This window comes from Phlebotomus papatasi, chromosome 2, assembly GCF_024763615.1.
Source record: "Phlebotomus papatasi isolate M1 chromosome 2, Ppap_2.1, whole genome shotgun sequence".
In the NCBI taxonomy this organism is placed as follows: Eukaryota; Metazoa; Arthropoda; class Insecta; order Diptera; family Psychodidae; genus Phlebotomus; species Phlebotomus papatasi.
Window position 1 is genome coordinate 64462469 of NC_077223.1, and position 17218 is coordinate 64479686.

General features: G+C 35.1%; 1 protein-coding gene across 1 annotated transcript in view; it reads left to right on the forward strand.

Annotated features, from left to right (window-relative positions):
- LOC129803871 (uncharacterized) overlaps positions 1 to 17218 on the forward strand; it is a 208904-nt gene that overhangs the window by 62255 nt on the left and 129431 nt on the right. The window contains exons 2-3 of the mRNA XM_055850695.1: positions 862 to 1499; positions 14239 to 15380. Of these exons, the coding sequence (XP_055706670.1) occupies positions 1158 to 1499; positions 14239 to 15380 (1484 nt within the window). The 5' untranslated portion in view covers positions 862 to 1157. The remainder of the gene's footprint in view (positions 1 to 861; positions 1500 to 14238; positions 15381 to 17218) is intronic.

Consider the following 17218-nt stretch of genomic DNA (forward strand, 5'->3'; position numbering starts at 1 on the left):
TTTTTTCTCAGTGTATAACTCCTTTTATAGTGAATTCTATAAAAGCTCAAAAGTTTTCACATGAGAAAGATATACACAAGAAAAATATAGTTTTTGAAATCATCATGTTATCCTTCACTGCAATTGTACTTCAGCAAAAATTTAATTCTATTAAGTATAAAGCTAAATTAAAGTAGTTAGTAAAATTTAAATATTGATGAAGAGATATGAGGATCTGTTTTGCTTAAAAAACAAAGTACTTTTGTTATATCTCTTGACGATATGCTTGAGATCATTATGGGTCGAGAACAAAAACTTGATTTAATCTTGTCAGAAAGTTTAAGTGTATAAGAAATCCCACAAATACGATTAAAATAGAGTGTGAAATATCGTGCAATTTTTCTTCATAGTCATCAACCTCGTACTTCTTATGTTTTCTACACAAGAAGAAAAATTATTAGCTGGTAATAAACAAAGAGACATGACACGCACAGCTTTCATTTGAGAAAATTTGACACAAACGCTAATTGGCGGTGCACAAGAAATTAAATGAAATAATTTGTTGGGGAAGCCTTCCACAAAATAAAAAAAAACAAGCAAAAAAAGCGAAAGGAAGAGATCTAGAAATAAAATGGAAATTTATACTTTATACACAATTTTTATAGCTTCACAGTCGAAATAATATGTATTTTTTTTGTTATTTCATATGATGAGTGAAAAGTAAAATTTTGTCAGTTGATGTTTCTGACATCATTCAAGTTTCGTGATTTTCAGAGCAAAAAAAATCACTTGCACTTTTTTCGATGGAAGTGAATTTTTATATTCTAAAATTACTCAGTGTTTGTTCTATTTGTTCTAACATGCTTTTCTCGTGTCTTTCAGATTTCCTGTTCGTATGTTCATCTGAAAAATTCATGCAAGTACATGTGGATTCTTCCGGTGGAAGCTGACAAAAGCGACATGTAAGACAACAATTGATGAATTGGAGGTGAAGAAAAAAACAAGCAGAAATTCAATTGGCAATTGTTTCAATACCCTTGATGTCTATGAAGTTTTGTATGGATTAATTGAATGAAACCCGACGATTTCTTGCACAAGTGACCATGCAAAATAGCACAAATGTTGCATTATGTCGATGATGAGGCAACTCAATCCAAGAAAGTAAAGAGTTGAGAAATATGGAGCGACGGACCCGGCCACCGGACGTCGAGGAGGCACTCTCCTCAATGCTCTGGACACCATACGAAAGGACACCTTCAGCAACATCCTCCGATGAGGGTGAAACATCACCCAATCGTACAGTTAAAAGCAGACCTAAGGGAAAATCCGTGAGCTTCTCGGCCCGACCCTACAGCCTGCCCTACTTCATCCAGACTCCACGGCATCCGCTTGCCAAACCACCATCTTATGAGAATTTCGCGTTCACGAAGAAGATCACCACCACACCATCGATCAACAACAACAGCTTGCCTTACTCGAGAATCCCACATTCGTTCACAGATAATTTCGTCCAGTACCAGGTGAGTTCCATGTCACTTTCTCACCTCCACAAATCACAATTAGCGCCAAGTACTGCAAAAAAAGACCATCCTCTGGGGCATAAGAAAGACTTGGATCTTTCAGATGAAAGTATCTTCAGTGGCGAGTTGAACAACTCTAGATAGATTTTAAGATAAGAGATGAATATATAATTTGCAAGATCTATTTAAAAACACTTTCTGATTAATGCTTTGAATATTCTCTATATGTGTAAATTTATCCATTGAAACCGGAAATATTAACCTGGCCAAAATCTGTGACTTCAGGTTGCGAATTAAAAAAATCTGTAGGGTAAGGTTGGGTACTGGGAGTACTTTAAGAAAGCTAAATTGTTTTTCAAGATGGATCTGCTCGATTTGTTAAACGAATACGAACCATATTGCAAGCAACTTTGTCTTGTAAGTTCCTTCTGGGTATGAATTATCTGAAAATAAACTCTACAATTCGTAGATAACTTTTAAATTGATTCCAAAACTGTGTATTTTCGAAAGTAATGCATATGAAATTCTCCCCTACCGATATGAACTAAACGCAACCATCAATTAATCCCTAAGATACCTAAAATTCACTTCCAAGTTATGAAAGATTCACAACAGTCTAACTTAATATTTACAAATTAAGTATCTTCGCACAGTTTATTGTGAAACCCACGAAACCCACGTAACATCTCAAACTAAGGAAAACACTCGGCGTTGATAATAATTCGAAGTAAAAGTGCGGTGATAGGGGGAAGTGAGGCACCTTTGAAAGTGGGACGCCTTTGAAATTTGGACTTTTCACCTATATTTAAATAAAATTGAGCGTTATCGTGATATAATTTAAGTGCACGAACAGATTGAAAAGCTAAATTACATTATGATATGGCCCAATTCCACTTAAACATAGGAGAAAAATTCAAATTTCAAAGATACTCCACTGCCCCCTAATCCGGAAGAAGGTTCATATCTGAATAAAAATTCTTTTCATCTTAAAACGTACGGTGGTCTACTCCGAATCAGTTATAGAAGGTGTTTAGAGCACAGAAAGGTTCTGGAATAAAGGAACTTTTATTCCGGTCTGAATGGGGCTGAACCTCCTCCCATGCAATGGTTAACAGATATTTCTCCCGATGATTAAGTGTGTGCCTATTTGGAAACCACTATCATCACTGTCACCACTATCATCATTATCAATATTTGAGTAAAATAAAACATTGAACCTGATTGTTTAGAATTAAGAGACATAAAAGAGAATAGCGCTGTCTTTTTCAATACACCTTTACCCTCTCACTTTAAGCGGTTATATATTGGCTATGAAATTCTACACTATGTTTATATGTGTCAACATCGTAAAAAATTGTTTAATTCAAAGTATTAATCATGCAAATGTACAATATTTAAACTCAATGTTCTGAAACTTAGATTGAAAATTTTAAAAATTCATCTGTTAGAAATAGATTTTCGCAGACTGTTATCGAAAAAATCTGACTTTGCGTTAACCCTTTAACTGTTTCCGGACCGCAGCATATGCTGCAAGCCAATTTCACAATTTTTTAATCAAAGCTCAGGAATTAATTGAGATCCTACAAAAAATATTTTACATTTGGACATCCTTATAGTTTGTAATCATCCAAAAGAATTGAATTTTTCTCAGTTCTGAATAATTAAAAAACATTGTTTTTCACTGAATATTCCTATGCTGCTTTGGGTACTCAGAGTCCCAAAAGAGACGAAAGACTTAAGGACGATTGGAACGTCGGTGTCCCATAAAGAAAATAATTTTTCCTGACTACTTAAAGTTAATTTTTTCTTATGTTTATACGTAACTGCAAAGTAGAAGGTTGAAGGAATCTAGGATATTTTTTGTAAGTCTCCACTTATTTGCTACATGATAAATATTTAATTATTTTTTATACTTCCAGTTGTTTTTAAGCAAAACCGTTTTGGAAAAGGAAGCTACAAAACTCAAACATAATATTTTTCGTTAGAGTGAAAATTATCAGTCATTGGTATCGTCAAAAAAATTATTTAAATTTTTGGGCTATTTTTGTCCCTACACAAAAAATACACCAAATCAAACTCTGTTTGCTTTTCGAAGTTTAGATGTAAGATGTTTTACAATTTTTGTTTATTGGTTTCTCGTCCTTAAAGGGTTAATCATCATTGCTCAGAGTAGATTTTCCTGAAGAATTTCATGCTGATAGCAGAAGAGTTAAACTCGTACTTGAACGAATGGTTTTGTTTCCTTGATCACTACTCATTTTATAATACGAATCGTGGTGCAAAATATACCGAAATTTCTAATTTTTCGTTTTGAAAATTACAAATGTTATTTCTTTTTTGAAAAATCTACCGTACAAGTAGGAGTTTTAAGGTCTTCTGCTATAATGGGAAATACTTGTTTTTTTGACTTCTGATGAATCTGCTCTAAGTAATCGTGACTACCACATAGTAAGATATATATAAAAAAAAACGTTTCAAAAATCAGGCCCCAACAGCAGAACTTTTAAAATTTTTAAATAAAAATTTCAGGTTGGTCTTTTGCGTGTGCAAGCTTAAATTAAAATTTTTTTTTATAATTATTAAAAAGAATGTTAGAGAAAATTACTGATTTTTTAGTCTTTGTTACACACTTAATTCCTTAAGGAACCTAACTTTGACCAACTAAGACAATTTCGATACCTGAGAATAAGAAAAGAACAACTCGCGAATGGCCAACTTTACAGGAGAGCGATTTAAAGCTGAGATTTGCATTTGCTAATAAATCAATTAATTTAACTTTACTTTTCTAATATTGTACATCAAACGAAAGGATTCTATAATAGCCATCTTAATTCCATAAAATTTTCACAAAATAATGTGTATTTTAATAACTATTACAATATTTTCCGAGTTGTAACATATTTTTCCTCAGCTGTCATATCAAAAACTCAGGATAAGACCCAAACAACTCGAGTTTTCCCACGCTGCCAAAAGACCCGGCTGGTCAAGCATCACTTGTCAAAATTGTTTCGATATCATTCCTCATACACATCACTATCTATGTATACTAATCCATCGCGGCCATTGCTCTGAACCACCACGTGTTTTTAATCACTGTGACAGATTCATTGACAATTTCCCATTAGGTATAAACTATACCTATAAACACATTATCCTCATAGAAAATTCGATTAAATCGATATTTCGTTTACCGCACTTTAAAGGGTTTTCTCGATGTACTGCCGACAGGAAAGCGAAGTACGCATGAAAAGCGTGAGAGGCGCTCGTCGTCCATTTTGTTCTTGGCGGAAAGCGCTCGCTTTGTATGACGCCAACGAAATCAGTAGCTATTTTTTAAGAAACATCCACGCAATAGTGCAACTTTAAAACCCGAGACAAAAAATCTCGTAGATTACCAAGTTGGCATACTATGCTTGTTCAGATATTCTAACAAAAAAGCAAATTTTTAATAGTTTTTCAATTCACAAGACTTCTACAGCAGTTATAGGACTTATAAATTAATTTTTTAATATATATTTTCCTATTTTCTTGTGGTTTTTGTATAAATTTTCTGAAAATTGGCAGAAAATGCCAAAGTGATTTTTCACAGATTATCGTAACAAAAAACTAATTTCCATTGAATTTTCTTTTTCTAGCAATTTGGTAAGGATTATACAACTAATATTCGTCTGTACAATTTTTAAATTCTCATTTGTAATTTGTGAATTTTAGATTTTTTTTTGTAAAATTCCAACAGGAATTCGGGAAAGAAGAACAACTCATAAAATGCATTTTCATCTTATTTTTCTTTACTATACCATTACAAGTCTAGTCCAGTTACACATTTGAGGTTACTGGAAATTTAAATGACAATGATTTTTATTAAACAAATCAAACAAAAATCATTGAATTGAAGAGAGATTTCATTAAAAAATCAATTAATTGCATTTTCGAACACATGTGATTATGAGAACAAAAGTTCGATTGGTACGGGAAACCATTCAATGGATGACGTCCCGTTAAATAAAGAGAAGAAGAAAGTTCGATTAGCATTGATGGGTTTCTAACTCACGCGTGACAATTCCACACAGAATTCCCCCTGTGGGAACCGTAGTGAGGGGAGATGTCAATCAGTTGGTGTATGTCTAGGATAAGGAACTGGAAGAAGAAGAAGTGAAGTGTGGAATGGCGGCTAATTATCCGAAAGAACATGTAGAAGACTTTCATGTGAAAATTGATTAATAAAAATATATAATTATCGAACCAAGAGGAAGTGTTTCAGTGAAGTAGGATTCCCAGGGCGGGTAACCATGCCAACTATAGGTCTTATATTATTTTTTTTTATTTTAATTTTTTTACATATTTCTTGTTATTATTTCAAACCAATTTTACAGTTAACAGTTTAAAGTTAACAGGTTATGAGCTCTCGCGCCAAGGAGAAGTTTGCTGCATAATAAATTAGCATTTTATCGCTTTTATTCAGTTTTTGCAACACTTTGCAATATTCGAGAACTTAAAAAAACATCAAGATATTAGTAATATTTGATAAATAATAGCATAATAATAGATAATAATAGCATTTTACATCTACTTCGTATTCAATTTCCACTTTTTAGTTTTTGATCCATTTTTTTTTTAATTTTATAGAAGATTTATTAACTATTATTAACTATATTAGTTATTAACTAGTTATTACCAATTTGAAGACTATACATATTTGCAGCCAAATAATAGCTTATCCATTGTCGTGAAATCAGCCGGGATACTTTTGACAAGCAAAATGATGACGTCACACGGTCGAGTTATGCGGCTCTTATCCTTACTGAATTGAAAAATTAGTGAGATTTTGCTTTTTTAGAAAAAGCACTATAACTTTGGGAATAATTTATTTTCCAGTATGATATTCACAGGGGAAGTAGAGGGTGTCAAGGAGTACCCTAAAAGCGAAAAAAACGAATTTCGCAAAAAATCGAGTTGTTCTTTTCTTATTCTCAGGTATCGATTTCAAAAAATTTTGAATTTGGCATTTTAGATAATTTTGCACAACTTAAGCAAAGTACATATAAAATCCTTTTAATCCACAACTATTCAACAGGTTTGATTAGCCTGTATTCGACACAGCAGCTCCCAGAGTTTTATTAACTAGAAATAATATATGAAACTCTATAAAAATATTAAAAAAAATATTAGTGAAAATATTGAAATATGTAAAAACAATTTTCCAACCTTTGGTATTGCTAAAAATGTAAAGAACATGAGATTGACTAAAGATTTCGGGTAGAAAAAATCACAAAAAGACATGGTCAACAGGGAATATTATTAAAATTCAGACGGAATTTAGAAATATTTACATAATTGAATAAAAATCTTTATCTGTAGTTCTCTCAAGTCTATACTAAATTTCTACAATTATTAAGATTTCGCACATCTAACAGCAATAGCATTATAAATATCAGCAACACGTCAAAAATTTTCAACATTTAAAATTTTTTTTTAAGTATATTATTATATAAAATAATGTCCGAGGTGGCCTTCATGAAAAAGTGTTAGAAAGTCTCACTCAGGTGTCGTGCAAAACGCAAAGGCTTTTAATTCTCGGGGAAAAAACTGTGCTTGATTGACATGATAGGATTAATTTCATCTGGGGGAGGCTCTTGCCCAAAAATGGATGTGGATGAAAAATGATGAGAGATTATCACAGAGAAGAAAATGACAGAAAATCTCTATGTTTCACAATATGCCACATAAAATGAGATTGAATTGCCTGAAGAGTGTTTTCTTCAATCTTCGGTGCCTTTGAATTAAATGTAGCAAAATGATGATCCAAAAATCAGTTTGGTGTTCATATCTGTGCAGGATCTCTGCATCAACTTGTCAATCACCAATCAATCAAATACAAACTTCCATCAGGGAGCCCGTTATTGAATATTGAAGGGCATATCCATTCCGAAATTCGTGCTGATGTTGAGAGATAGTATCAGTTTTACTTAATCATGGACTGACTTGTTTCAGTAAATGTTGGTTTTTTTATGTTATATATATTCACCGGCAAAAACATCTATCAACAATAAATTTCCGCCAATTTATTGTTTAACACCAAAGCACATGTTCAATTTTATTTGGCAGACAATTGATGTCCAATGTCAGTGACAATTTTAATGTGGGTGTTCAGAAAATTACATCCATCACGAGAGATCAATTCTTTTTTTTTTCATTTTTCAAAGACTGAAATACATAATTAGTTCTGTCACAATAATGGCGAGAAAAAAGCCCGCAATTAATTCAGTTGGAGGACGGTGCTGAATCAAGAGCTTATCTCAATAAATTAATCTAAGCTAGAGAAGCGTAGAGTAGCGCTAGAGCTCAGCCCCTCTCTATCATGCAATCTAGCGCAACTTCCTAATGCAAAGTTCTAAGTGAGTGGATAAATTACAGTGTTCGACTTAAAAAGCACTCAAAAGTAATTTTAGATTTGGTTAAAAAAAATATAAGAATTTTTATTAAAGAGTGTATTACAAGAATAGTGAATGACTTATGTTTTTAAAAACAGCTGAACTTGAATTTAAAGTCTCAAATTTTCTTAATATAACAACTCATGTAAATCTTCCGAGTCTTGCAAAAAATAATCTTGTTTAAATGGAAATGTGTATTTATAAAACGGCACAAGATCGACAAATAAAGAGTGGACTAACCCCATTTAGCACTTCATCGTAAATCTCAGTAGCGAAAACTCAAGTGATCTCAATTGTTCCAAATATACACACTCTTGTCGCAATGTAATCTTCCTCCGCGAAAGAAGTCTCTGAGCTCTCATAAAATACTCACATTCTATCCAGATTCAAGGGGGAAGTATAACCGTTCAATATAAAAATACATTATTATTTATATTTATTTTGATATACTGGGCTATTTTTGCCATTTCGTTGTTCACTATATAAATTTATTATTCAGTTTTTTTTCAATGATTCGGGAAAAAATATCCATTCAGACACTTCAATCATTTGCACCGAGTGGGACTCGAACTCATAATAATTGTAACAGTCTAGTCAAGGATCACACAGCCCAAGAGCCGAACGCTCTTAACAATTCCACTACAGACCCCTCATAAAAATATATTTTTCTAACTTAATTTTATGCCACACAAAATTGTGATTAATATTTGCACGGAGAGAAAAGGGGGTGCGATTAACTTTTTTTCCTCATAAGTTTAACACTTTTTAGGTGTAAAAATATATCAACATTTTTTAATGTTAATTTTACACCTTTTTAAGGGTAAATTTATTATGAGAAAGGGTAACTTTAACCCCTAATAGGGGAAGTTAGGGATGCTTCGCACGCGCGAGCCTTCAAACAATGCGGATTTTCTCTTTGTTTAAAAAGAGCTGATTCCTTATTTCTTAAGGATAAGATAGGTATTCATAAACTATATCTCCACTGCAAAAATAGGCAGCCTAGCCCTTCTTTCCTAGGTTCTACGGTCACAAATTCAAAATAGTCCCAAAATCGCTAATTTTGATGGTACACATTTCATGTGATTTTTCACAGATAAATTCATTTAATAAAAAAAACACTTACATCAATGGATGAAGGGTTAATGTGGGTTGATATTTACGTAATAACTTTTTGCATCAGAGGAAAATTTTTTGAGAGTACTGGAAAATTCACAAATACTACATTTCGTGTAGGTTCAATCGCTTAGAATGTTATGGTTCGCACGCGTATCAGGCAACTCCAACTGGAAAATCATAACCTCACTAGTGACCCATTCCTTGATTAAGTGTTGTGAATTGATGAACACCTATCATTTTGAGCCAGACAGGATTTACGGGATTTACAATTTAGATGAGACTGTCCTCTCATGCGTTTTTCGGCAAAGGAAAATATTTTGGGTTCAAGGAATGCTTAACAAGTTGAAAAATCAAGTTTATTGTTTCCGCTGATCGAAGGGAAAACGTTACGATCGCTGGAATCACCAAAGCTTCCGGAGGTTTTATTCCACCCAACAAAAGTCGAAAGATAATGTCGACGATCATCACTGGATCTCCAGAAATGAGACGGAAGCAAGACAAAGCACTTCAAAGAAGGAAAAGGGAGAAGAAGAAAAGGCTCAGGGAAGCCGATTAATCGACACGAAGATCTAAAGGAGGTTCAAAGAAGTGACGAAGGTTGAGGAAAAAATACCGCCCAAGAAACGGGGGCGCCCGGAAAATTAACAACTAAATAAAATAGCTCTTTCTTTAAATTTCTTTATTGCTCTCTTTATATTGTTTCGATATTTTTATCTTATTAATTCACTTTTTAAAACTTTCCTAAATTCTTTTTAACTTCTTTAACTTGGTGAAAAAAAAACTCCAGCCTGGTTTCAGATGGTAATTACACCAAATTCCTTTGCCTATTATAAGATCTTCAGCCATTCGACTCACGTGGACAGCATACATGGACGATACAAATAGCAAGAATGCTGTTAGTGATGACAGAGTCAAAGAAAAGATCTTGCTAGGAAATGTCTGTCTGCTTTTAAGATAATGCATGCGATTGCGGCATTAACGTGTGGCGGCACACTTTTCAGTGTTTTGAAAGGATCCTCACCCCGTCAAAAATCCTTCCGAAAGCTCTTAAAGTTATAGTTCACATTATTGTTGAGTTTCCAAAACCACATCATTTGCTTCTTTTATGCTTCGACTGTTGTGTAGTCTTCTCCCATCTGCATAAGAAGACGCTTATTGACAGTGTGAAAACTTTATCTTTAACCTGGAACTCAATGTCATCACCGTCATCACACTACTGCCTGCACACTAAAAGATACCAAAAGTACCAAAAAATAAGAGTTCAAAATATTTGCAATTACAATTAGGAAAACTCAATATTTCACTCACCCAGCGTTTTTCCAGGAATACCCTGAAGAGAAACTTACTATCAATTCAATTTTTAAATAAGGAAAATGCTACTTTCACGAAAACAAAACAAAATTCTCTGTGTTTATGAAAAAATAGACATAACCTCTATAATGTTTTTTTTTGGGCTTCCAAGCAGAATCAGCTGACTTGTTAGGGTTGCCGCACTTGAAATGTTCACATTTCAATCGTTTTTTTTGACATTCACTTGCAAGTTTTGCAAGAAAAAAGAGTGGTTTAGATAAATGAGAAAAAAAGTGTTTTATAAAGCTTTTTTAGTGCAGTGATAGCTTCCGGTGGTTCATGGGGCTTCAATCTAGCAATTAGTAAATTGTTTTTGATTATGTATAAGATCTGTTCCATGAAAAAATGCAATGACGAACCTATACCACCCATCGTGCGAATCTTGCCTGCGGTGGCAAGGTTTGAACAAATCGTCATACTTTTTTCTTTTCTCTGTTCAAGAAAAATCAAAGATTCTGTGGCCGCCAATATGACATCCGTAGAAACCTGATAGATCAGAGAGTTCTTCGGTGTAGCTCAATGCACTGTCCATTTCAACGTTAAGTCGGAAAAAAATCTTGAAAATGGAGTTCAAGAAAGCGTGCGAACCATCCCTAACTTCCCCTACACCTAAAAAGCATAATATTAATTTACACTGATTTCGGATCAATACTGCAGGGTAAAATTAACATTTCCGGAATGTTATTTTAACTTTTTCGGATTTCTCTCAGTGTAATAAAACATGGCAAAAATAAATATTTAGTTATTTTCTCTTTTTCAAAATACTCTATATAAAAATTTTACTGTTTTTCAAGTTTAGAATTGAGCATGTCCAAAATGTGATTTTCTGTTGATTAAATTTCCTTTTGCTGATCAAAAATATGGTTTTTTAAAATATTGCTTTAGATTAAGACAGATTTTTGTCGATTTTTTGTAATAAAAAACATTTTTGTTTGGCATTTGTACATTTTTAGTATCCCCAATTACTGAGTATGTTTTATTTGCATTTTTCAAAAGTCAGAGAACGAAATCATCTATCACGATAAACTCTTTCCTAGCTTTGCGAAGTCGAGACTTATATGCTATCCTTCAAAAGTACTTTCGCATAATTTACCGTTTACCGGTTTTCAACCGATTTAAATCGCTTTGTAAATTACTCGAAAAATCCGACAAAATAATTTTAGGACTAATAAAATTGATTTTCATACAAAAATTACTTATAGGTTCATAACTGACTCATTACCGGTTCACAACCGATTTGGATGGATTTATAAACCACTAAAAACGTTCCCAAAAATAACTTAGGACTACTGTAATTGAATTTTGAATAAAAATTAGTTATCGGTTATGAACCAGAGAGCTAGTGATAGACGGACGGACAAATGGACAGACGGACAGATAAACAGCGTGACGACATTTTTCAGAAATCGTTTGAAACTTGAAACGCGAAGATTTGTTGAGAAAACTGGTTTCCGGGAGGTGAAAGGTGGAAATTTTAAGGGGGTAGGTGAAAAAATCGAGGGATTATACATATACTGCTCCATCCATGGAGTTCAAGCAGTAAAAGCATCCCAGCTTCGCGGAGTGTTCGAACTCACGAGAAAGAGCTTTCCGTGTATACTATCTTTTCGCATGCTTTTTCGGTGCATTACTGGTTTACTTCCGATTAAACTGAGTAACATGAGTATATAACGATCTCTTTTGCTGCCGGATGAGTTTGTTCCCGAATACTTACTCCTTGACTAATTTTTCTTATTTTCTCAAGACAAAACTCCCTCCAAGAATCTCTCCAACCTCCCCAGGCCTTACCACTTTACCTCCTCCCGTCACCTTACCATCAGATCAAATACTGGTCACAAAATCCGATCTCTTCCAAAGCTTCTCACAATCCCACTTTCCCCACTCTCTTCAGACCCTATCCGCGAACATATTTTCCATATATCGAATGGGAACTTAGAAATTGGCCCATATAAAATGATTTTAATCGATTTAAGAAATACAAAACATTTAACATAAAGGTACTCATGGTTTTAGTGAGGCGGTGGTCAAGTAAATCCGATGAATTCCATGTTCTTATTCCGTAACGAATAAAACCCGCAGGTGACAATTCTAGCCGAGGAAGTGCCCGATTAGTTTGAGGTACAATTACGATCCCTCCTTCCTCCTTGGGTGGCGATCCTCTATTTTCAGCTAATATCCCTGAGTGAGAGTTCCGAAAGTGCTCGATGTGTCGTCTGAGGGGGAAGATCTGCTCCTGATGTCAAAAGTTCCAGATCCAACCTCAATTCTTCCCTCCGTGGGAATCATCTGCTGGATTGCCAGGTGCCCCATTTTTCCTGAGGCCGACAGAGCCCACAGGCTCGAGCACTCTATACACTCCAACCTCTTCCACTCACTCTATAGAGAAATCACTTATTTTAGAAAGGAGTTATAAAAAGGAGCTAAGCTCCTTCTTCTGTGGCCACTTAATCCAGACTCCCCCCAGTAGAGAGGAGAATGCACTTTATCACCTCTCGTGATAATAGACAATACACAAACATATAAGCACCAAACAGATTCCGGACATCCCATAAATGATCTGAGACTGACTTCAGGCGGCATTTTATTTTCAAACTTAACCGTAACAGAAACTCGCACGTAATAAGTAACAAGCATAAAAACAAACCAAAAGTATATTACAGAAAATTATACCATTTTCGAGTCCATTACCGATTAAGTCCAACGCAGCCAGGTTGGAAATTTCAAGATCTTTCAAAAAAAAAAATTAAGTAAATTTGTTGAAAAACAGGCCTTCCAAAGTCGTTAAACTATTACTTTAGAAAAATCAGTATCGAAATATTTTTGACTATTGTTGTCTAATGGCCTCTACACACTAGAAAAACTTATGTCCATATTGAAGCAAATTCCCGACGCTTGTGTAGGAAAAACTCTTCAATATGAACATAAATTTCTCTAATGTGTAGAGGCCATTAGTACAAAATATTCACCTTGATTACCTCTTAAACATATTCGAAAATGAAAAAAAGAATCGAAAAGACTTTTGCGAAATAAACCCAAAAACATGATTTTGGAGGGTTCGGAGTAAAAACGTATGGAGATGATAATGTTTACGTATTTGGGGGGGGGGGTTCGCCGAAGACCAATAGTCGATATCTCTTACCGTTTGCGCTCCAGGCCGGTGACATTTTCAAAAAAATGAATTATATAACTGCTCTTTCTTTGAGTTCGAACAGTAAAAATGGATAGGTGGATTAAACTTAGAATTGCTTCTTCCGAGAAATATGTTATTTCTTTACGCAGAGTTGTCAAACTGGGAAAATTGGTATGTTTTTGAAAATATAATAGGCAGAATGGGATTGTCGATGTATGAGATAATATTCCTTGAAACTAGTCAGAAACATGATAAAAATTATATTTATTTGAAGCTCATAAATTATTTATATTATTTCGTCAAATATGTGTATTGTTCAATTCAGTACTTTCACTCTTTTTGTGAATTGATATTTTTCTTAATTTTTTGGATTGTTCAATTCTGTAATTTAGAGATAATCAGAATGTGTTTGGAACTTTCGAAAATAAAAATAAAAAAACATTTATTCATCATTTACGTAATTTTTCAAAGACTATAATCTCGTCCACTTAAAATTGTCCTACATTAATTGCTACAACTTCAAGAAGAATAACAAATCATTAATATAAAAGATAACCTTCCCCCTTGATGCGTGTGTGGATTAAATTGTTGGGACTGTTTCATTGATGTAAGAATTGTTACTGTCTCGAGAATTCGCATGTGCAGAATGTCTCTAGATCTGTGGGAGACAATTCTGTGACTGATGTGATCTCATTGCAACCCTTCTTTGCAGGATTCTGTGGTGCCGGTGGTTGTGAGCCAAGGTGGCGCCTTCGGAGCCCACCCGAGTCGCTTCTCGGCGGGTGATTTTGGAGATTTGGTGGATTTGTCGTCATTGACTGGTCGCAAGGGTGACTGCGTGATGTATGCGTCGTCGTCGGGCTGCCATGGAGACCTACATTCATCCAAATGCGACACCATCGTGCCTGCCCGAGAGGCTCCGACGGCAAAAAACACACTCGCGGATCTACCTTCAGTGTTTGGGGTCAGTAAACCTCGTGGTGATCGGTGCTCGGGTGTGTGTGCGGCGTCACATGGTGCAGTGTTGAGAGCCGAAGTGGGGGTAGCCTCGGTGGCTTCGGCTCCGGCCGTCACAGCTACTGACAGTTGTGTGCGAGACGACCAGTCGAACGGGTGTTTGTTGCGCGGGAGTGCATCCGAGAAAGGTGAAAAAGTGGCCCGGAGAAGTGATTTTGATTGCCATGTCCCAGTGATGAGGTTCAGTGTGCCCGCCGGGACACCAGCCCCCGAGGGCGCCGCCACTGTTTTTGTAGCGGACGCGCCGCGGCCCAGCCTCACGATTCACGTGAACCAGAGTGATCAAGAGCAGGATGTGGTTAACCAGCCGTCTGGTGTGAGTATTGTTAATTGTTATCGAGCAGTGCCTGTGCAACTTGTAAATAGTGCTAAGAGTGAGTCACATGTGAATGCCAATGAGTGCGCCGAGACCGGTGACACGCAAGTGAGTGAGTGTCCACGCCAAGAGGACATAGTGAGTGCATACCCAGAACGTACGTTCACGTCCACTGAGGCGCAAACGGATGATCTGCCAGTGCGTGGAACGGAAACAACTTTGAGCCAGGGTGGGATTAGTGCGCGTGAGCAGAGACGCAGGGAACGCCGGGAGAGGAGGCAGGCACGCACGAGGTCTCAACATATTCATCCACCGGGGGCGGTGGTGAGACCGGCATTCGAAATATTGCCTGATATTCTCAACAGTCACCTGCCGCCACCCTATTCTACCCTGCCCCTCGATTCATCATCGCCGCCACCTCCACCACTCTTGCCGCCGCCACTCATCCCCACAATCCCCGTGGGACCCGTGGTGGCAGCCAGCGACACCCGATACGTCTTCCCATTGCCCATCATCAGACGGTGAGTCATTTTTTGACAGTTACTCTTTTACTCTTTACCCCAATTCCCTCAATTGGTCAAAAGTTCGCCTCAGTCAACCCAGACAAACCAATTAGAAAAGAGATAAGAGTTAACCTCTGATTGTATTAAATGGACGAATTCGTATCGGATATGCTAATTAGGGTTTTGCATATTTGTTTTTGTATAAATTTTATCAATGTGCATTAATGCTCTTCCGGTTTTCAAAATTACTGACCTTCGGTAACTTTATTATTACATTATCTCTGGAAAGGATCAAATATTCATATTTATGATAGGTTTTGTCGGGCATTTTATCCATAAATGCACGATAAAACTTATAATTAAAAAATCTTACTCAATTTTTCAATTCCAAAAAGCCAATGATTTTTAATCGATCAAACCGGATCATTTTGCGTCGTACTCAATATTTACTTAAGTCGAATATATTTTACTTAAAGGCCTCTTCGCATTGGGAGAAGTTTTCATCAAAAATTGCTTTTTTTAAGGAAATTGTCTACAAAGCTATAGGGGGAAACGTCAAAATTCTGTCAAGAATCCTATCTTTGACGTAAATTGCTCTCAATGTGTAGAATCCTTAATAACTTAACCAAAATGATTTATTTTCCGGCTCGAGTTTTTTCTTAATCTAAATGACATTTCTTAAAGGGATTTTCAAAACATAGCTCCCAATTCTAAGATTAATTTTGAAGTTACAAATAATAAATTTCTAAATTGTTATTTTAAGCTAATTTAGATTCTCCCTTGAAGATCTTTAATATCAAACTGCTAAAGCCCTTTTTTATGTTTTTAAGCATAACGTTATGAACTTAACAATGACTAAGTTCAAATATGTTTAAATGTTGAGCTTAAAAAGACTTCCCTAAATTTTAATAAATTTTGTGAGGACATTATCAACTTTAATACCGAAAGCTTTCAAGTAAATTTATAAGAATGACGCATAATTTGCTTTTAAATCATATTTTATTTATCTTTGAATTAAAAGTTGAATGAAATATTTTTTGAAACTGTCTTATAACAAAAAGTTGAAATCGTTGAAATGCTCTATCTTCATACGTAGGGACAAAATATATATGATCCTATGAAATTTTCTACGTTCATTAATATTTAGAAAGTTAGTATCATTCGTAATGTATGAAAAAGCTTAATTATGAGAACCATATCGGATTTGTTTTATTCTCTTTTGACTGTAGTCTGAACCCAGTTCCTAATTTTAATTTCTAAAAGGTAAATAAAAAGTTCTAGAGTATTTTTGGAATTCTTAGAAAAAACTTTTTTTCTCAATATTAATGTCTTCTGGACAATATTAATTATCTCGTGCAATACACCATTTCCCTTCAATCCGAGACACTTTCCTGTTTTTCAAACCCTAGACACACTTATGACTTATGACTAGCGCACAATAACTTTTGTTTTTAAACATGTTTTCAAAATTTCCTATGAGAGAGAGCGAGATGACTAGATCTAGATCTCACTCACTCTCATCGAAATGTCAAAAACATGTTTGCTAAACAAAAGTTATTGTGCGTTGGGCATTAGGCCAAGAGACAGTTTAACGTAATTACAAACAAATTACAAATTAATCTGACTAAATTCCCTTTTGCTTCTCATTAACTAAACCATTTCAAGGCTTACGCCGAGAGACGGATTAGTCAAAAACTGATGGAAATATACTCTGATCATAATTTTGATTATAATTACGCTAACTTGTCTCTCGGCTTGAGTCGCAAGTATGTCTATTAGCGCATTAGAAGGAAAGGTAAAAAGGATGACGCTCGTGAATCTCAATTCAATTGTCAATCTCATACTTGAAGATGTAA